This window comes from Melopsittacus undulatus, chromosome 9, assembly GCF_012275295.1.
Source record: "Melopsittacus undulatus isolate bMelUnd1 chromosome 9, bMelUnd1.mat.Z, whole genome shotgun sequence".
Lineage (NCBI taxonomy): Eukaryota > Metazoa > Chordata > Aves > Psittaciformes > Psittaculidae > Melopsittacus > Melopsittacus undulatus.
This window is the reverse complement of record NC_047535.1, coordinates 9,601,431-9,624,208: the sequence shown is the minus strand read 5'-3', so window position 1 is coordinate 9,624,208 and position 22,778 is coordinate 9,601,431. Positions and strand designations below refer to the sequence as shown.

At 37.1% G+C, this 22,778-nt stretch overlaps 1 protein-coding gene across 1 annotated transcript in view; it reads left to right on the top strand.

Annotated features, from left to right (window-relative positions):
* The window catches only part of ADAMTSL3 (ADAMTS like 3), a 177,678-nt gene that overhangs the window by 60,091 nt on the left and 94,809 nt on the right, over window positions 1-22,778 (top strand). Inside the window, exons 3-4 of the mRNA XM_005148730.3 lie at window positions 20,142-20,269; window positions 22,647-22,692. Coding sequence (XP_005148787.2) covers window positions 20,142-20,269; window positions 22,647-22,692 — 174 coding nt within the window. The remainder of the gene's footprint in view (window positions 1-20,141; window positions 20,270-22,646; window positions 22,693-22,778) is intronic.

The window sequence follows — 22,778 nt, the reverse complement described above, 5'->3', positions numbered from 1 at the left end:
TGACTCAATAGCATCTTTCTCTAACTTTATTAGTCTATCTTCATCAGTCTGGCTGCTTAGCAAACATTACATTTGTTCCTAACTTCTGAAAACCAAACCTACCTTATATGTTGTCAGGATGAGCTGCACATAATCTCACTGGTTGGGAAACTGAGTCAGAAAAAGTTATCCAAGTGCTTGTAGCTGCTCCTTATCACACATAGAAGTAGGTGTTTGGATCCACAGGTCTTGTGTTCTAGCTACTAGTCCATGTTGTATGTATGTTACCACCTATAGGTAGCGTCTCTTCTCCAGAACGTTTGAGCTTTACTATGCTTCGGTGCCCTCTACTGCTCTATTAAAATAATGCTGTCTCCTTCCTCTCGTAGAAGCATAGTTAGCTTTGTTCTGTGGGCTCATTGGGCCAGTAGTTCACCTAGTGAGCAGTTGCTAGTAACGCTGGTTAGAGTAGTGGACATATATTGTACTGATAATTGATTTTCCTGAAGAATTTTTTTTCTCTTCTGGAAGCCTGACATGATTCAGACTGAGATCATTGTGTTTTCTTGTTTTTATGGCAAGGGTAGATTTTATGTATATGTGTATGAGCAGTTTTTATTACTGTTTGCTTAATGAATACACAACATGTAGGGTGTGATATTCAGAAGTATGGAGCCATTTCAGATTCCACTGAAATCAGGAGCTACAGATTTTGATTTGGGAGCTTCTGTGAATCAGCTATGAATTGAATTGTAGATTCTTATTCTTTTCCTGTGTTTTTATGGGTTTGGATTTTGTTTGGTTTTGATTTTTTTCTTTCTCTTTCTCTTGTGTTTTCCTTTCTGTAAAATGTTTTGCTTTTTACTAGATACGTTGGTAGATTCACTCTGATTACTCCTGTTCTTTACAAAGAAGCCTCGGGGAGTGACAGAGCACTGGAACAGGTTTCACAGGGGGGTTGTAGAGTCTCCTACATTGGAGATATTCAAGGCCTGCCTGGACAAGTTCCTGTGTGATGTACTCTAGGTTACCCTGCTCTTGCAGAGGGGTTGGACTAGGTGATCTTTTGAGGTCCCTTCCAACCTTTGGGATTCTGTGATTCTGTAAGCCATTGACCAACACCGTTGCTGTACTGAAGACTTTTTGAATCATATTGTTCAAGCTGCAGGGGTCTTTATGGAATGGAGTCTAGGAAGCATTGCATGTTCTCACCCTTGGAGAAGTAATTCAGATTCAGAGAGCTATGTAATCTCCTTTCAGAGTTTTAGTCTTCCAGAATATGATCTGTTATGGAACCATTGTCCCATAATGACAGAAATGTTAGTTGTATGGCACCTTTTTTGTATAATTAGATGCAAATCAGACATGATATTAAATTTCATTCAGTTTTTAAATGCCTAATTTACTACAAGATCTCTTGGCATTAGTCCACATAGATTGCTGCTTGATTTTTGCATCATGTACTAATGCAATGGTAACTTGGAATTTCAGCCCATTTCCACCTCCCAGTGCTGCATTTTCTTGCCAGTGATAATGACTGATAATGCATTTGAGAAGGGAGTGGTTACCCTTTCATGGTGCACTGCGATGCGAGATCTTTCTGCACATTTTCAGAATGTGTACAATGTGTTCTAATATGATCCTTAGACAGATTTTAGTTTATTTATAATCCATCTCTGCGGGGCAGATCTCCCTGTGGAATGAGATTCCCGGCAGGACTTTTTTTCTTCGGTAGCTCTTTCTAGCTCTCAGAAATACCCATAGTAAATGTTAAATTGGACAGTAATTAAACTATTTCCTAATCCCCTTTGATTCCTAGGTGAGGGTTACTTGAAATCTGCCACTCATTTACATTAATTTAGCATATGCTTTTGATTTTTAAAATGTGTGTGTTCCAGGTCAAATGCCTTGCAAAAGGTGAAATGTTTTATAACTATCATTACCCTTCCCAGCCACACCTGCTATCAAAGTGTGGCATCAGGTTTATTTGACAAGACTGTCTTTCCTTTCCTGTACATAGCAAGGTTTTTCTTGGTTCTCTCCTTAAAGCTTTTCTGTTTGTGAAAAGCATGTGATTTCCCTTATCTGTATGGGGCCATTACACTGGCACAGAGAGCAAATGCAATTTATAATTCAGTTTTTAAGATAGGCTGTCAGCAAATCCTGTCCTGACTACTCTTGAGAGTATCATATACAAAAAAAAATTGTTCCTAGATCTGTGATTGATGTAGCAGAACTGATAAAAGTTGCATTGTTTGAAAGTGTTTATAAATCACCCTGTCCATATGTTCATTTCCTGTAATCTGTCACTATAGTTTCAAATGTAATTGTGTGAGACATGAAACTGGCTTCATAACACTTTGGAATGAGTTTTGCTTCCATTTGGTGTACGTTGAAAGGTGGCTCAAAGCAAAAATTATAATCCTGGAATACCGTGTACCTTACAACAGGATATCTTTGCTTTGTGGTTTTGAATTACTGTAGGGCGTAGTCTGAATTCTGTGTTTTTTCCCCTTGCATTGCTGGGATTTATGCAAAGTAACTGGGCCAGTTGTAAGGATTGCTTGGCAGAAAGGATTGCGGGTTTTTTTTTCAAATACAATTCCTGTGCTCACTTGGGAGGTTAGCATTATGACAAGCTGGGTCTACAGTCAGTGCTGAGCTGGGGTTTTGGCTTTTACAAAGATGGGCTACTAGAGCACTGTGAGGTATGATCACAGATGGAGAACTCTCTCCATTACTGAAGATGCTTCCCACTTTCTCGGCCAGGCCTAGAAGTTGGATGAGGGAGCAGTTATTGCAGCAAGAGTGAAATCTGAAACAGTCTCTTCATGCACAGGTTTCTCCATTGCAAAGGATGGAAAAATAGTTTTGGAGAAGCAACATAAGTTTTACTACCTTCAAGTTCTTTGTCAAAATCATCCAGGAGCATGATGGAGGCAGAGATTTACTCTCTGTTACAAAGTGGCCCTACTCTAGCAGCTTGCTAAAACGAGAGAATATGTATAGCACAAACACAATCTTCTAAGCTGTCACTCAGGGTACCCAGCCATGGCTGCTGGTGAAGTTACTAGGCTTTAAACTGTGCAAGTTTTTCCAGTTATTCCTTTAGGGAAGGAAAATAAAGCACACAATATTGTCTTCTGAAGCTGCCACGCGTTCTTTCAGGCACAAGTATTATCTGTTTACACAGCCTATTCAGTTTTCCTTACTCATGAGTCCTGTTAAGGATACGATCATTTGTCCAACTCCATCAAATGATACGAGCCTCCTATTCTCCATAATGGGCAAAGACAAGATTTTAATTCAGTACTGTAAAAACAATAATATTTGCTCTTTCTGCCTTTTTTAATTTAGCAGTTATCTGTTTGGGTGAATTGTCAGCTCTCACACTTTGTATAAAGGATTTGCACTGACAGACCAAAATCTTTCACTGACATCTGTGTCAGTTAAGTAAAATGCTTTATTACTGCAAACTAATTTTAAGGAGTAGATTTTAATGAGTTCAAATCTGTTAAGTGCAAAAATTGTGACATCTGAGAGACAGATGCAGTATCTGTACTGGAAGATTTTATTTTAGTCAAGAAGTGCTGGACAGCTTGGTTTCTGAATTAGGGTTTGGGGATGTAATAAAAACTTTTCGATTGCACAGCTAAGATTATCCTTTATGTCCAACTTGGGATGTGCTTATTTTTCCCCATCTGAAGAATTGGGAAGAATAGCATGTTTGAGTTGTGTTGTTCATTAAAGCAGCAAGAGTAAATGCTATTGCTGCTGGTTTAAGAGGTCAGAGTAGATGTCCAGGCTAGGATGCCAATGCTCTTCAAATCAGCAAATCAATGCTTTATTCCTGTTCCTCAGGATAGAATTTATTAGCTGCTTCAGGTGTTATGTTCATGACATTGTATCAAAATATGGTGTGATGATACCTTCCAATGCTCTTTTCTTTGTTGATGCTTTTATTAGATTTGTATAATTAAAAACTCAGAAGAGGTTTGTTTTAATAACATCATTACTTTTACTATTAACTTTCTCTTACTTAAGGAAACTATTGGTAGTATCTAACCAATTACCTAACCAGCAAAGCTGTATTTTCTTTTAATACATCTCTGACAAATTTGTATTAATTGTTTGGTTTTGCAGAAACACTTGAGATCTGCTTTTAATTACTGCTAAGATTTACAAATCAGAAATGCAAACACAAGCATACAGCTTTTTTATCATATGTAAGTCACCTTTCAAAAACTGTCAAAGAATTGTATTTTTAGAAGCTGTACTTGTATAGACACAAGTAATGCAATAGCTGTGTCAGTCTCTGAGATTATGAACACGCTTACCATGAGAATATTCTTGGCGTAAGTCAGGAGTATTATATAATAAGGAAACAATGTCTTTTTATACTTTTCTTCCAAAACATTCCCTAGTGAGAACTAGACTAAAAAACCCCCCATAGGATTGCCTATGAATAGATCTCCTTGCAACAGGATAACTTTAGCCAAATTACACAAAGTAGATTTAAAATCCCTGTCATGTTTTCATAGTTATATTTTTAAAACCTTTATTGGCATCTAATATGAGTTCTGATTGTATAACAAGACCAACAACGTGTAGATGTGCAAAACTGTCCCCTAGCAGTATGGATGTCTAAAAGGCAGGAGAGAGAGTGGTCAAAAGCAATAAACTACTTGAATGAAATAAAAGCAGCAGGACTAATCCTGCTTTACCTGGTGTCCCAGAATGTACAAAAAGCAGTATGGAAGGATGAGGAAAATGGCTTTGGTTCAGTAATGGTATAGGTCTATGACTCTGTACAACACAAATAGGAAGCCCAGCACATGGTCATTGCAATGCTACCTCCAGAAAGGTCAGAGACCCACTGTAACATGAAGTTTCAAAAAGGAAGGGGATTGGGGCCTACAGCAGTTCAGAATTAGGAAATATACAAGTCGTAGATGGTTACCCTTCTTCAGTCATTTGTGACACTCCCCTGTGACGTACGTGACTGTCAAGTACAACACAGAAGACAGCCCAACACATTCCACATGGCCATGTACAAATGCTGAAAACTGAGGTGGAGCAAAAGGAAGGCGAATTTTAATATAGCAGCTGTGATCTGTATTAATGATGTTTCCTAATGTTTTATGAGCAGTTTCTAGAGAAAGTTGTTAATCAATGGTGACCAGGAGTATGTGAAAATATATGCGTACAGTAGATGGTATTTGTAGTGCGAATAAAGATTTGGGAGTGTAAGTTAATGATCCAAAATGGGCAGGAACAGTTCATCAGCAAACTTAAAAGGAGTAGTTTTTTGGGTATGCAATGTATCTGTTTCCATATAGACCACCTGGAATGTACATGTAGCCAGTCTCCAGAAAACAACGAATTGTCATGTTTGAGTTATCTAAGCTGCACATACATTAAATAAGAAACACAAAGTTGATTTGTGATAAAAGGGTAGAACAAAACAGTAGTTAGGTAATTTGAAGAATACTGCCTGAAGTGAGAAATATATTGTGAAATAGTGTGTTTTGGAAGAGAGTTCCTTCTGGCAGGCATAATCCAGGACACACATCTGGGAAAGAACAGATAGCTGAGAGGTGGACCTTGTCTCCAAGCAAAATATGAGTCATTGTTTTAATCCATTCGTCTTGCAGTGAGACCTTTCCTTCCTTACTTTTGTTTTCAGAATCCTGATTGCTTCTTCAGAATAGCTAAATCTTAGCCCTTCTTCTCCCCTTCCTTAGTATCTGGTATAGATCAAACAGAAAATGGCTCTGGAAGAAACCCTGGTCTGTTCCTTTGCTCTAAGGCAGAATTAAATCCAAGTGAACATTTCCTGATGGATATTTGTCTATCTTGTTCTTAAAAAGGTTTGGTGATCAGGATTGCACAACCTTCCAAACTCCAGCATTTATGTATATTTGTAGAGTATTTCACTTATTTTTCCTTTATTCTTATCTAGCAACTGCTGTGACTCTGAGCGCAGAAACGCGAAAGGAGAATGAGATCATAAGCCGTTTTTACCATTAGCTATTTGCCATCTCTACAATGACTGAGAAGCTTGTGCTTTAATTTTGAACCAATGAGATACTACAGAGATAATTTTAAATAGAGTTGAATGATGTGCATGGGAAAACCATGGAAGTTAGATGCTGTGGATCAGTGAGGGGAAAAAAGTGGCTGTTGATCTTCCTTTGTGCTCAGCAACATAACTAAGGTAAACTGATTATGTTGCGTTATTTGAATTGACTGATAAATGGTGAGCAAGACCTTTTTAAGGTAAAACAAGCCTCCTTTTTGTGAGTGTATATTTTCACAAGAGGAATAAGTAGTGCCATAAAATATGGAACATTCAAAAGTGTTTGGAATCTGTCAATGGGTGAACTTGTATAAAATGTTAGCTGTCTATAGTGGACTGCATAGCTCATTGGTCCCCTGCCTCTCTGGAAAGCTTCACTTAAACAGTTTACCTTTATGTATTTTGGTGGAAAAAAAGCGTGCAAACAAGCAAGAAGTAGTTTCAGGCTTTCAAAATAAATTTGTATACAAAATACATGAAAAGATATAAAAGATACTTATCTCATGCAAAAAAAAAGAGCTGCTCTATACTAAATATGTTAAAAAAATACAATTCGGTTAAAATATATGTGTGGGGAATTGTTTGAATTTCCTTGTTCTCCAGACTCTCATGCAGTGTAAGTGCAAATGTTTTCATATTTAACCTGGAGAGTGAGATGGGATGATAACAGGGAGATTGCTGATAACTAAAATGTGACTGACAACTCCTTGCAACAAAGGTAAAGCAATCGTAATTTATGTGACAAATGCAACTTATTTTTGGTGGTGGTAGGGAAATCCACGGCATTTGGGGCACAACTTGGTTTCAATAGCTAACCAAGAGCTGATGTTGTTTTCTTTCTCTTGTGGCCAAAAAAGGAGATGTTGTTCTTAAATGGATCTTTTTTTGTGGGTGTTTGAAGAAACATAATTGTAGACTCCAACCAAATGCCTACTTTATAGCCAGAACACTGATAAATGGCGGCTGGTAGAAGAAATAAATTTAGGGAAAGTATGTAAGAGTTTTTTTTTTTTCCCTCTTCTTTGATCTTTATCTTCCCAGATGGATAAGAAATCACATCCATGTCTCTAGTTTGGCTGTATCTGACATGGAATTCAAGTGGTTCTTGTAGGTCCTCTACAAAGTCCAACAAAGTCACTAGAGATACCTTGCATTGATTTCAGTGGCTTTTAAATCAAGCTTTATTCACTAACTGCCTGACGGTAATGTTTTGGTTGTCTTTTATTTACCAGAGTGTAAGGCAGACTTAAAAACAGAACTAAAGAAGAGGAGCATTGCTATTTTATTTACACAAATTTTCCTTAAGCTCAAATGCTAATGCAACTTTTAATTAAAAACAACTAAACCCCCAAAACTCTTCCCTTCTCTAAACCCTTCAAATACAAGCAACCAGGGAATTATATAAATAGATATTCTTACCTTTACTATAAAAAATTCATGCGGAAGTCCTATCTTGGAATAAGCTATTCATTAGTTGGCTTGGCAGAAAGAACACAATCCAAATGAATGAGCTGCCAAGAGTATTTTTAGTGGTTTTATATGTTGCCCATTCAAACTTTGGAAAATGTCTTTAGAAAATTGGACTAACTGACCACTCATTTTTATGGGCTTTCACAAGATCTAAAAGTGAAAAACAACTATTGTATTTAGCATCTGTTAATGGAGGTTTCAGGCTACAGAACTTGAGAAAGTACTGCTGGGAAGCTAATACAATAACCGTAAAATATTGGACTGATAATAGGAAACACTGGCACTGAACAGATATGGAAAGAGTCATGATAATATTCCATATCCAGGCCTGTTACCCTGTGCCGAGTGCTAAAGATACTGTAGTTAAACATACACAGTAGTAGAGATCTGGAATGAAGTCAGAATCAAACTCCAGATAGACAAAATTGTCTTTTTCTACCATGAATACTATTGGTTGGATAATTCTGTCTTTGGAGAAGTAAAAACCAGGAACTCAGGCACAAAAGACAGCAAGTTGTGCTAACATTTTTCCAAATGGGGAAATAGATGTCCTTACCCCACAAATGTAATGAAGCCCTCATCTTCCTTTATTTGAAGTCAGTGGCTTTTTTTCCCGTTTTGCTTCTTTGGGAATTGGGTCTAGACTTGTGCTGCCATTGTAACTGTTCCCTTGACAGATTTTTTTTTCCCCAAGCTGGAAGCTAAAGAATCAATACAAGGGAAACTATTCATGAGATACCAGATGAGTTTCAGTGGATTATATGTTATTTGATTCAAAGTGGAAAGAAATGACAAGAGATATTACATTTTTAATCCCACATAAAATACCATTCTGGGAAACTGTTCTTTGCACATGAAGTTTAATTTTGAAGATCTTTTTTCCTCGGCAACACTTTTTTTTTTCAACCTGCGCAAAGGTGATATCCAAAACCTACCCTCAAAACGTGTTTTGGCTTGCAACTTCTACATATTGGTATCCTCTGCACGATGAAATATAGGTAGGATATTTTAATGTTTTTTTAATTATCTAAAAAAACTTCCTGAAGAACTTGAGCATGTTTTGCTGGATGTGAGAGAACACAGCTGGTGGAAGTTTAGATGACAGAATTGGTACAAGCTTTTGGCTATGAATAACTGGTGATCAAACAAAAGTTACAGGTATGATGGAGAAGCGACAGAAGGAGCTTAAGGATACATTTCACCAGTGCAGGTGCCCACCATCGAAGGTTCACAACATCTGCAAGTCAGGCTACCTTTGTGTAAAGGGAGCTCTTCACAACAATGAATGAAACTGTTCTTCAAGTGCAGGAAATCAGCTGGAGCCAGTGAAGCTGAGCAAACTTAAGTATTAAATTTGTCTCTAAGTTAAGCATGAGTAATAAAAAGAAACAGTAAAATTATGTTTTGATTTTGGATCAGTTATGCCATTGCTTAATATCACCCAAAGATCAGGTCACGGTTAAAGGGGCAAGAACTGTTTTCTCTGAGAAGAAAACTCATCTTGTTAAATTTGATTTATGCTGCAGTAAAGAGGCACCATGATCAGGCTGACAAGTTTTAGAGTTACTTTGGGCAGAATTCAGTCAGACTGCTTCTCAGTTATGGGCTTAATACTTCTCTTTCAATATATTAATTTAAAATGGCTCTACACTATGTGTTATCTACTTCGAAAATCAGGGGTGAGAAATACGTCAACATAAAATAATGCCTTTAAAATTCTAAAACTGATAAACTTAATTTTTCTGTATTTATAGAAAGGAAAATTAGGATTCTTATAATTGCTGTCAGCTAACAATGTGGCTTTAATATTTTTCCTTTTGACATTTGTTCTGTTGCCAGGTGTATCTGCTTATGTTCTGTGATCTGCTTTGCATTACTTTTATAGAAATATTACCATTAAAAGTGCTACATGTAGTATTAAATAGCAGGGTGAGTCAGGAGACATGGGTCGAAGCCCTTGCTCACAAGCAAGAGGTTTGGATGCCTCATCTGAGTGATATGGTATAAATGCCTACAACCAAATCATCAGTCTGGCACTACTGATAATCTTGGCATTAAACTGAGGCAAAATATCTCAATATCCAGGCTTATGAATATTGCAGATTATGGATAGACAAAATGAACAGGAAAGACTTTTCTGTACTGGCTGCTTTAGCTACAGTTTATTCTTCTGTCAGTATTTCCCCTATAAACTCCTTTTATTCATAGGTTTGGCAGTTGGCCATAAAATTTTGCTTCTAGCTGGAACTTGGCAGACAGTGTCTCAAGTCAGGAAAATTATTTTAAACAAATTTAAAAAATATATGATATGTGTTGGGGCTCTTTTTAAAGTTAGAGGTGCAGTCGTTTTAGTTTTCTGAGAAAAAGGATTGGTTTCTGCGGCTTTTTTTATTGTAAATCCTTTGAAGAAATTCTTAAAAAGGAAAAAAGATTGTTGTAACCGATTAGAAAAAAACATGAATTTTGTTTCAAAAGGATGTATGTAGAGGTACTGTACATAAATGTCAAGGACTTGGGTGTTTTGAAGTTATTCTTTTAGGGTATTGCTTTAAATTAAATACATAATTTATCGTTGCAATGGGATGAAGCTTGTTTATTATATAAATTGTAAGGTAAATAGTGTGTAACTTAGAAGTAATTTTAAATTCTCATACTCTACCATAACCTGTCTGTAAGTCTTGTACGCAGGAGTCTCTTGGCAAGTCGACTCTTTAACAAATTCAACATAATACAGTAATTGATAATGTTGTGGGAACACGTAGATACCATTCTGTGAATGTGTTGAATAGTCTAGGATCCAAGTATACTCGGATCACATATGTGTGTCGTGTAAGCAGAATAGCCTTTCTTATACTTCAGGGTTTGCAGTGCTAATTTGGGCAAATACCACCAGGATCACCACAAATCAGCAGGAGTGAAATTTGATGGTGATTGTGGTAACAGCTCCTGGCTTTGAGTCAGGGCCTGTTCTTCTCCATGTTCTTAGAGCTTACCTGTAGGCTGGAAAACAAGTGCCACCCTGTTCTCTACCCTGTCACTTCACTCCTACTTGTAAATTATAAGTTTGCTACCTTGATTAATTTTAATCTAGAGCTTCAGTAATTCACAGCATTCCTGCCATAGCTCTCCTTACCCTAGAAAGACTTCCTTAACTTTGGTCAAGTGGGTCTCCATCAAATGAACAAACCAAGAAGGAAATAAGGAGGTCCTAAGCTGGCATAGGTGTTTTAGCAAGAGGTGATGAGTCTGGGATAGGTACCTGATCCCTAGGAGAATTGTTTAGGATTATTTTGTTTTGTGTTGTACTGTTCTGTACAGAGAAATCATGATTTATAAGCATTCAAAAATATGTAATCACTGAAGTATGATGGCAATTTCATATGGCATCACAATATGGAAACCCCCCTGACAGGAAAGGTCTTGCACATTTGCCAGTGCACCAATGTGTCATTGTGATCTTTAGAAGCTTGTGGAAATCCTCTGCTTTGTCACAGGCGTAACGCTCATCCCTTTATCAGTGTTACTCTTCTCTTTCCACTGCATGTGCTGAAGTGATGCAATTTTTATCTTTTGAGGAGAGTTTTAAAAGTTGCATGGTAAAGTATTTAAAAGAGCCTTTATTTGGATGTTTGCAAATATATTTAATAAGGTAAAAATAATGGCAGATATATTTCCCAGAAATTGGAATCTCTTTTTCTATTATGCACCTGAGGAATTCTGGTACATTGGACTCTGGCTGACCCATCATGCTGTTTATGCTGGATGAGGAACATGTGGTGTGCAGTGTGAAGGTGGAAAAACCCAGTGTATCCAGGTGCAAATTTTGAATAAGCATTTGGTAAAGCTTGCATGGACTCTTACTACTTTTATGAACTCCAGGAAATATATGGAATGTTGTTAATGCAGATTTATACATAGGCCCAGAGATAATTAACATGGAAAAATGTCCTGAAGACTTTTTCTTTCCTCCTGTATAGTTTGTACCTATTTTAGATACACATAGTAGAAAGCACAATGTTTATAGTTTCAAAATAGAGGGTGGTAGAGCTCTGTAAGAGGCGTTAAAATCTGACTTTGGACACTGGGATGTATTTCTCAGCTGTGTTACTCACACAGTTCACCTTCTCTTCCTCCTTCCTGTGGTAAGGATCTTCATTTTGTGAAGAATATTTTCTAATTTGATATAGTTATACTTAAAAGTTATATCCTAACAAGTTCTTCATGTTAGTGTGATCAGTGGTATTTTAAAAAGGAATATCACGTTTCTTAGACTTTCTAAAGTATCCTATTCCTTCTTTTTTTTTTGCTTATTCTAAAATTCCACCTTTATCCTGGCAAGTGTTTGCCTCAGACTGGCTACTGAAAGTGGGCAGCATGCTACAATCCATATTGCTTTGTTGGTTATGTTCCCTTTTCAGAACCTCTGTGCTTTTCCCAAGCTCTGTGGCTTTTAAGTCATTTGCCAGCTACACGTGCAAATCTTTAAGTTATAATTCTCCAGACCACTTAGAAATGGAGGGAATTGGAGTGATGCTAAACATTTCTTAGTGTAGTTTCCATTTCAGATGGGGCAGATACAGAGGAATGAATATGTTTTGAGAGTTAAAATTTATGTATTTCCAGCTACATGTTCACATGTACTTTTAAATTTTGGAAGACAATGGAATACTAGGAACTCAGGGAGAAGTTTTTCATATTCTTGATCCTGGTGAGCTGTCCTGGATGATTGGACCTAAAAGCATTAAAGAAGCAAGAACTTCTTGCCGGCTAAGTATCACCGAAGTTGGCTATTATCCTGATGCTTGTTTTCAGGACACAAGATCTCTCTATGCTCTGGTACTGGTGAATGTGGAATATCATTCACCATTATAAACATGGCACGTACAGGGCTCATGGCTCTAGTTAGGCAAGCATGGATGAAAACTGGGCCAAAGAAACTGGATAGTCAGTGACATCTATTTGCAGAACATGCTTATCAGGGTTTAAAATGTTATTTCTGGTTTTGCTAGACATTTACCTGTCAAAATAGTAATTTATGGAATATCACCCAAGAAAATAAAACAGATTGCCATTATCCAGAAGAGAAGACAGAGGCAAGTGTCCGTCTTGTAAAAGGTAGGTAATAAAAATGTATCCTTGGACTTCAGTATAGATCATCAAAACCTGTCAGCATTAAGACTAGAATTCATGTGGGTTTTCTTTAAACACATCCAACAACTTAGTTAACTCAGAAACTGGAAAAAAAGCAACTTAATTATGCTGTAACTGCTTCAGTGCTGATTCCATTCAGCAGGAACACGTAGGTGCTGTCCTTAGCTGTTGTTAGATGCAGAAATAACTGCAGGATCTGGTATACTAATGCAGTTGCTTTCTACTTGAAGCAGTTAGGGTGGGAACCACCATGATTCCTTCTCTGTGCCCACAAATTCCATGTTCCCTCTGTTACTGCTCACAGAGAAGGAAGGAGGTGATACAGACTCTTTTTGGTGCCAAAAGCCTCAGCTAGCTTATAGGTGCCAAACAGCCAAGCAACATTTCATCCCTTCCTGGATGCCAAAAGCCTCAAGTATCCCTGCTCCACCTGCCAAAACCTCCAACTTTGTCCTGACAACTCCTGCAGTGCAGGCCTGTGTTGTCAATATGAAATTTTGCAACACACTAACAATGGAAAATCTGGATGCAGTATAATACAGAAAAACATGCTGGGATTTGCCTTCAATTTAGTATCAAAATGAATTACACTGTAAATATTTCCTGTGTGTGACTGTTTTGCATGTTTTATTTTCCAAAACTTGAATTTGAATTTATTCAAAACTGCTGTAAAATGAAAATATATTGCAGAATTCAACACTGAAAGCTCTAAACTACATCTGAGCCCCCAGATGTATTCTTTCATGTAGCTGAATAAGTCCATCATTTGCCTTTTGGCTCATTTCTTTTTGGTGATTCTCCTTGTCACTAAGCTTTACCAGCTCATGTTTCTGAAATGCTTTTTGTTACCAGGCACTGATTGCATTTTGCAGTTCGTTCATGGTGCATGGACATCACTACACAGTAGCAAGGCCAAGTGCAAAGAATAGTTCATGAGACTGAAATAATGTTAGTATTATGTTATATTATATATATAACTAATTACTTCTAAACATCTGCTTAAGATAGTTTCATTTACTCCCTGATGGTTTTTATCAATCAAAAATGATGCATTGTTTTTTCTCCACGATCTTAAAATTCCATATACGTTCTTTTTAACATACAGAATAATTTATAATTTACTTTGGTACATTTAAGTAAAAGATATTAAACTTAATGACATATACGGTGCACAGTTATGTACACCCAGCAGTAGTAGAAACATACCAGGAAAGGTCTCAAAATGTGTCCTAATGAAACAAGTGGAAATCTTTCCACTAAAATCAGGTAATACAAGAACTCAATAATAATTCTTATTTGTCTGGAAATAAGTTTTGACTGTTCTTCTGTTTAGTTGCTGCCACAACTGAAATAATTTTTCCTAAATCTGTAATCTGAATTCTACAGCTTACATACAAAATAGAGGTGTAACTTATTTCTGTATGTGACCTTAGCAAGGAAAGAGATTTCTAGTGTAGTTTGTTGTAAAGCCATAGACATAACAGCCAGCGTCAAAACTGAAGCACACAGTTCTGAGGCTGAATAGCATATCCAGTGATTATCTGCAGGTAAATACTTGTTCTTTCAGTTATGCACTCTGCTCATGGATACAGTCAACAGTGCAATTTGATATCTTTTCCACCAAGTGTAGTGTCTGGAATGAAGAATCTGGGAAATGCATCATGAGCTACTCAGGCAGGATGTGTTCCCTTTAGTGCCATAATTCCTTGTGCTACCTCTCTTTGGAGCTGTTGTAGGTATGAGGAGAAGAAAATGGCATAGTGCAGTCCTGCACATGAAGATAGGTGAATAGAACATAACCTTGTGCTTTGGAAGAGTCTGAAAGTCAGGAAAGTGTTAATAGTGTTTATGGATTGTGAGAGTGGGAAGAAGCAATAAAAAGGAAATGCTTCATCTCTGTTCAAAATACCATCAAGGATGAAATTCACTCCTGGGAGAAGGGCCAGTACTGAGCTTTGGGTATTGCTTAATTTAGGCCTTCAGTGGGACTGAAGTGGTGTTTATACCCTTCAATAGGTTCTTTCACTTGGATGAATTTAATCTGAAGACTCTAGATTCTATATGGAGAAATTTAATTATATGCAATATGCTATTGAATAGCAATATGATATAGCTGTGCCAATGTAACTCCTTATGGGGATTCTCTTTTGGACTTTGGCATGCCTTTTTGAGTTAATATAAACTACTTTGATAAGAAGCCATGAGAAAAATTGAAGAGTGCTCACCCAGAGAGCTGCAGTGATGCTGGTAGAGTAGCAGATGCATTGGTAAATATTCCTGCATAAGTCCTTACTTGTTATGACGAAGTCTTATTTTGTGAGCCACATCACTCGAACCTGTTTGAGTAGAACATTTTATATATCCATCCAGCCCTAGGCATGATCTTCATTGGTAGATGCTGCCCAGAGATTGTATTGAATCTCTTCTAGAATATAACAGAGCTGGGCACCCTGCTCTGGGGAAATGCTCAGGGGTATGTGACCAGGCAGGATTTAGGGTAGTTTGTGTGTGATAGGTACATGCAGAGGGACTGTCATCTGGGGACTCTTGCAAATGAATCCCAGTGTTGGCTCTGTACTTTTTTTCATTACACATTCTGTTACAATAATACTCATGTGTCAAATGCTATGTATGTGGCTTGTGGCTATGTGGCTTGTGTTTGTATTTAAAGCAAAAATATATGCTAAAACCTCTGGAAAACAAACATTTAAGGTATCCGAGCCTTTCTGTTGGGAAACTGAATCTTTGTTACACTGAATGCTAAACATTTACATATCCAAGCCTTATGTAATGGATGTCTGAATAATAATAAAACTGCACAAACTGACCTTCATTCTCTGGCACCACATCTCCTTTGAAGTCTGCATGACCAAATTCAAGACAATTATGTCATCCTTCATAACAGCCAAACAAAAGTTTGGCCAAATAATCATTTTTCTCCATATAACAGCACTGCGTTTGATTTTTGTAATGTGTGTCAATGTAGCTGTTGTTATTTACTGGGTGTTACAAGTGACAGTAAAAATCCCCTTGTTTTATATTAATGATCAGCCCCGGTAACATCTGGATTTCATTTTACCTCAGTACCCACTTCTGCTATACTCAGTTACTTTGAGTAGTATGTTGCGGGGCAAGAATGGCTTGAAAGCACACAGACAAATAGTTAGCAGAACATGGTGTTGCAGTATGTGCCCATATGTGACAGAAGTGAAACAGAGCCCTGGATGGAAGAAGGGAAACTGGCACTAACATTTCCCCTTCCGTCCAAATTTACCAGTGCCACACTTTGAGTAAAATTCTCCATGTACAAGGCTGTCTCTGTCAGTTAAGGGTTGTCAGCAGAGACTCAGATTGCACGTTACTGGGCCTCAGACCTTGGGGAAACCTTGGCATACTGTCATCTCAGTCTTTGAGACTCTGCCTATGTCACCAAGCACTTTAATACTTGTTTGTTTTCCCTCATTCCCTGATTCAAGTGATCTTTGCCCATGTCCATGTGCAGTGTCATGATTTAACTCTTTGAAAATAAATTATAGATTGGATACAGATCGGGATGGATATAGAATGGGAGGAAATATTTTTTAAAATTACCTGTGTCATATAAACTGGATTCATTTCTGAAGAGAACATTGCATAGTTTCTTAAATACTGCTTTGAGTACAATGCCTGCATCTAACACTGCGTTCACATGTGATGCTTTTGGAAGGGATACAGCTCCTGCTAGCGTAGCTGGATCCAGTGGAAGTGTGACGCCTTTTGCCATCTAGTTTTACGTAAAGAGCAGCAAATCATGTAGGTTGTGTTTATAGCCGGCTTAAGTTATTTTATCTGGACTCCCTACAGCTCTTGGTGCCTTTACTTGATTGTGTTACAGCATGGGTACATATATGCATGTACATGCATACATTTGTGTGTGTAGGTACAATGAATGTGCCTGATGTATGTGTTGTACTTCATCTGTTGCAAAATTAAACTACTAAGAAAAAATGCTTCCATTCTAATATGATTCGGCAAAGTTTCACTTCTGAACTGTTAGAATTATGACTGAAGACAATAAAGCCATGAAAAACTGAAGAAACAAACCACAGATGCAATCCTGATAATAATACTCTTTTGTATCCAATTGCAATTAGCTCTTGATTTAATTCCTAAATGAGCTTCCAAGATTTTGTTGGTTTAAATCATAATGTTGATGATCTTTTCTTTATTTTAATTCAGTTTGGTGTCGTGGTGTAGACAAATGTAATATGTAGAGTTTATGAAATCAGACAGCTAGTAAATCAGTATTATTTTGCTAGTAAATTACAAAGCCAGTGCAAGCTGCTTTTAACTCTTTCCCATGGGACAAACAGTTTAAACTAGCTGGAGTTTAAGTCAACACTGTGGGCACTGAATTAGTCAGTGATTCTGAAGAAGGCTTTGCTGGCATAAACTTCTGCTTTGATCATCCTAGTATTTGCAGCTTTTTAATTAGATACAGTTCAGAACAATGGCTTTTATCAAAGCAGTTTGGGAAGTGAACAACTGGACATTGTTTAGGGCTTTAGATGACATTTTGTCTGTTAATATCATGTGGCTGGTTTTAATACAGTGATGAAGTTGGGATTATTTTCGGCATTGTCACTGCTTTGTCAAATGAAACGAGCTAGTTTAAAAAAAGAGCGTGGCATGCATTGTTTTTTTAAATATAATAAGTTTAATAATTTTTCAACATATTAAAAAATGATCATTTGCCTTGGGATTGTAGAGGACAGACTTTAATTTTACACTCATAAATTTGAAAGAAGTGACTTTTTTGTTCATCTTGACTTATTTTCATGTGCTGAGTGATTTGTTGGGAAGTGCTGAGCTCTTTTTGTTCAAGATTGAAGGCAGTTGGTTCCATTTTCAGTGTCAGACATTGCAGAGTTGGCTTCTGATGTAAAGTAAGCCCAAAGCCAGCATGGAAATTCCTCAGGGATCTTGGCAGAGTAGGGCTCTGTCGTTCCTGGAATGGTAGATTGGCCTAAGTACACTTTTAAAGCTTTACAGTAAATGTTCATAAAATTGGTAAAGTTAGGGGAGCAAGAAAGTTAAGGAGCCACTGATGTGTTTAGAGCAACTTCTGCAGTTTAGTGGAGATAGCTTACAAAGGTTCTTTTTTACAAGCTCAAGTTTTTTGACGAAGAGATGGAAAACTTTGGAAATGGTCAGTGTTTGTTAGCTGCTTAACTACAGGGAGTAGTGCTATTATACTAGATCTGCCTACTCTTATTAATGCCTTTAAAATGTGTTTCAGTAGTCCTTGGTTCTGCTTAAATGCAGCTAAGTTTATCTATTTGCCATTTGGGTTTCTAGTTCAATAGTTATACGCACAACTGTGGTGTGAATGCATCCTAACCTCATTAATTGAAATGGGCCAGTTTCTCCTTATATTGTTAAGATTTGAATTATACATCCTTCACTTTTAATTCACTTTGGTGATTTTGGAAGAAAATAGTGAGTCTTGTTCTCTTGCAGTCATTTCTGAAATAAAATATGGATTAAAGTATGTCCATCTGGTTTAGTATTAAGACATATACTAATCTCTTGCATTAATCTCAATCTAGTCACTAATGAAAATCTTTTTCATAGAATCATAGAATAGTTAGGGTTGGAAAGGACCTTAAGATCACCCAGTTCCAGCCCACTTCCATGTGCAGGGACACCTCACACTAAAGCATGCTACCCAAGGCTTTGTCCAACCTGGCCTTGAACACCACCAGGGATGGAGCATTCACAGCTTCCTTGGGAAACACATTTCAGTGCCTCACCACCCTTAGAGTAAAGAACTTCTTCCTTATATTCAAACACATTTTTAACATGCTAAACTCTTTTTTTTTTTTGGCATTTGTGTAGACTTGAAGGTTTACTTAGATGCAGTTAATTTTGTAATGTTTATATCTGTTTGCCTGACGATTTTGACAGGCAGCTCTTCAGTGCGCTTGTTTTCTTGGAGGGGGAGTAAAGATTCTGAAATACACGTTAAGTTGTACCTTCCTGTGTACATGTACACAGCCTTTGTTTGTCAAAGGTCTGCTCAGATGCCCACTTAGGTCGATGGGAATAAAAAAATTCGCTGTAAATAGTCTTTATTAAATCTTGGATGATCTCTTAGTGTTCTGTCACTTGCAATTGTATTGGGGCAGAGTAAGTATCAGTCAGTGTTCTCTGTCACTGGGATAAATGACTCACTGCCTCATTTTTATCCACAATATGACTTTCATTCATAACGATGTTAATAGCCACTACATGACGTTTGAGGTAGTTTTATGTGCAAACTCTATCACCATGGTGATTAGAGAAATTGGTGTTTTCCTCTCAGTCTGGGTGTAATACAAAGTTCTAAAAAGTCTTAACTTCTTTATAACTGGCCCATCATATGTCTGATGACTCTCAGGGAATCATTCTTTGAAGTTTTGTTATAAAAATGTGTGCATGATATTATTTTCAAAAGAGAAATTTTAAAGGTTGCAGAGACAGATAAATGAAAGTAGGATGTAAATGGAACAGCTGCTGAACAATTGTGGCAAAGTCAAAGAAATGCTTGGGGAAACCCTGAATTTAGTCACCCTATGCTTTCTTCATGAAGAAAATCAGAAACCAAAAATACTCTCTTGAAGAAGGACATGACTGAATAATTTGATTCATATTACTTTTTAATATTGAACTATTATATTTAAGCAACCATTTTCTAAAATGTTCTGATAAAATTCTCTGGGAAATGAATAGGATACGATGCAAGTGAAAAAAGACATTTTTAAAGGTCATTTAAAGAAGAATTTTGGCCTTTGCCACAAATCTTTCATTTTAACATTTATGGTGTCTGGTAATAATGCTTTTGAAGTCTGTGTACATTAATTTAAGCTTAAATCAGTGTAACCTAAAAATAACTCTGTAAGTGATCTTTAATCTTTTCCCTGATCTCTTTCAAAGTAATAGCACTTTTTGTAACAAAGTTGTATTCTTGGTTTGCTTCCCTGATTGCAGTTCTGGGTGTGCACTCTGAAAGATTTGATGTGTTTAATTTCTGTACTACTGCCTGAGTGCAATCACACATGGGATAAAAAGATACTTTACTCATCTTATTGGTTCTGAGTATGAAACTCCTTTGGTTAGGATCTCAGAAAGCCCAGCACCTGCTCAGAGCATGATGCCTGTCCTGGTTGCTCTAGAACTACTGTGTGGTTTCTATGCAGAGTATTGATAATGACAGTGTATTTGTACATAGCAGTCCTTTGGCTGAAGGCACCACATCCAATACACTATATCTTCAAAGACTCAGCTTCCTCTCCCATGTAATTATTATGTATTGAAATAGTAAATAAATTCAAAATACTGCACCAAAGTAATGTACATAGTACTATTAATGGCAAGCAGTAAAACATATACCAAATAAATTAATGTGGTTTTTTTTTTTTTTCTTCTATGGTCATTGTTTTAGAACTCCAGAATTACCCGCTCTGATGAAGATAAGGATGGCTCCTGGGATGCCTGGGGAGCCTGGAGTGATTGCTCACGGACATGTGGGGGGGGAGCCTCCTACTCCCTGAGGAGGTGTTTAAATGGCAGGTAAGCCACAGGCTTATGTGTATTTATTCTTTTGCAGCTCTGATGTATTTCCCTATCCTCATGTCTGTGAGGCATTATTGCTTCTGTTTATGGAGCCAAGTAGTGTGCACAGATCAAGTGTTATGAAATACTGCTTTTAATATACTTTTGTAATATATTAGATAAATATCTTAGCCTTCAACTCTGATAGAACTTTAGCATGTTATTAAATATGTTTGTGGAATAATGAGAATGATTTAGTACGGTCAAATATTGAGAGAAGTCCCTGTCCCTGTAATATAAAGTGAATGGTGTTACCTGCATACAAATCAGCCTGCACTTGAACATTACTTGAAATAATGTTCAAGTGCAGGCTCCTCCATGTCTTCCCTGTAATGAAAAACAAGTGATCTACTCTATGTCTAGATGTACACATGCGGCTTTCTGTAAGGAAACTTTTCCTCTGCCAGCTCTTCTTGTGCAGTGGTCCTGATGGCCATGTGTTTTCACGGATAAACCTTAGTGTAACTGGAAGAGAGCAGTCTGTGTGATGAAAACAGTTTACCTCAGTAGTAAAGCTGGACTAACATAGGCTTTGTTGCTACAATCCTAAAAGTAGGAGTAATGCAATAGAACTCTAGTCAGGCTAGAAGACATCCCAACCAACTGAGAAGCATCTATGCTGGTGTACATAATTGCCTGCTTTGCTTGAATTATTCTGGAGTTTTTTAAATCTGGTGGTTATGCTTAAATTTCTTTTTTGTTGAGATTTCTTAAGTTAAATGCAGTATCACCCAGGATTTTGATTTTTCTTAAAGAAGGCTTGCAGTGTGACACACTAGTGAAGTGCAAACTGTGTGAAATATGTAGCGAAATATGATTGATTAAAACACTGCCTGTTTATTTTAGTGAAAAATGCACAAAAGGCTTGAGAAAAGCAAGAGTTCAAGCAAGAAGCCGTGATATTCTACCAGAGTGTTAGGAACTATGAAATGAGCTCAATAAATTGCAGCAATATAAATTCCACTGTGGTTTTATTAATATTTTTAATGTGTTCCCCTGTGAAAAACATGTGTTTTCCATACCTTGACAAATGTGTACTTTCAAGAGTGGGGTTTTTTTTGTGTGTTTTATTGTTGTTGTAATGTCCAGGAAATGTGCAATTGTGAAACAAAGTTTTCACATTTGTGTGTATCATAAACATTTTTAACTCACATGTTCTGATGCAATCTGTCTTGCAAAAGATTGGAAATTTGAGACATGTAATACCTTGAGCTTACAGAGCTGTACCTTCAGCTGAGCTGGTTGAACTCTTGCTTCAGGCAACCGTTGCCTTTTCCTTTTCAAATGGTAGTTTTCAATCTGTCACACATATTAAAGAATTGTCTTAATATTTGCAATCAATTTTCATGCAAAAAGTGGAAAGTTCAACAACAGTTTTAAATTACCAGCCATACATGCATGCATTCTTTAACGTAAGGCAGGTTTTCTTTGTAAAAGTATTATCCCAAAACACTATTGCTGATTCTGGAGACAGCACTAATTATAATTCCCTGACAAATAATTTGAAATGTGTTTTCAGTTCTTTCAAGGGCTTGATTTTGTCCTTATTAAGGGAAGTAAGCATCTTACCCTGGGCAAAGTGCTGGTCAGTTACTGAGGAGTTTGGCAAACTTTGTCCCTAAGAAAACAAAAGTGTGAACCACCCCCTACCTCCAGTTATGAGACCACAATATATATTCATGACTTTATTATATGCCTGTTATTTCAGCTACTAACAACAGACTTTGCCAAGGATCTGTATTGCCTGGATTTCAGGATTCGCATGCATTGGGCACTTTAGAAATGCGTGAGAATTTGATTTCATTAAAAATTATGAAATCTGCTCATGTGGCAGTAAAATTACATGCTGTTCTTAAGAAATTGCATTGGGTTTTGGAAGAAAGGTTTTAAGCTGTTCTTTCTTTCCTAAACAGAACAAGAGAAGGGAAAGTTAATGCTCATTATTCTGATGCTTGATTAAAGGATTGCTTAGATACTCTGATCCTCTTTTCTTCTGGGTTGCATCTTGTGGGTTAGAAGCAGCTTTGCTGCAGTCAGCATAGATCAGGCTTAGGGATATTTTGTGAAATCTTTTTCACAAAAGAAATGTGGTTTTCATAAGGTTTGCAGTAAATTAGGCTTACAGGGAAAGCCACACGTTCTTTGCTAAAGAGAGACAGCAGTGTAACCTGTTGAATCCCCAGATCCCCTTTGTATTTAAACCTTGCATTTTGAGTCCAAATTATGGTAGGGCAGTAGCTATAAAAGTCTAATTTTCAAGCAAATAACTGGCTGTAAAACAGGCATGGCTGTGTTTTGCCATTATTCAGTGTAACCAATTTACTCTGTTTTTCAGGAACTGTGAAGGTCGAAATATTCGATACAAAACCTGCAGTAATAATGTGAGTCTGGTTTTTAATCATATTTTACTTATTTGAGCAATGTGTTAAAGTTCAAGAAATGCTGCTGCTTGTTTAAAATCTCATAG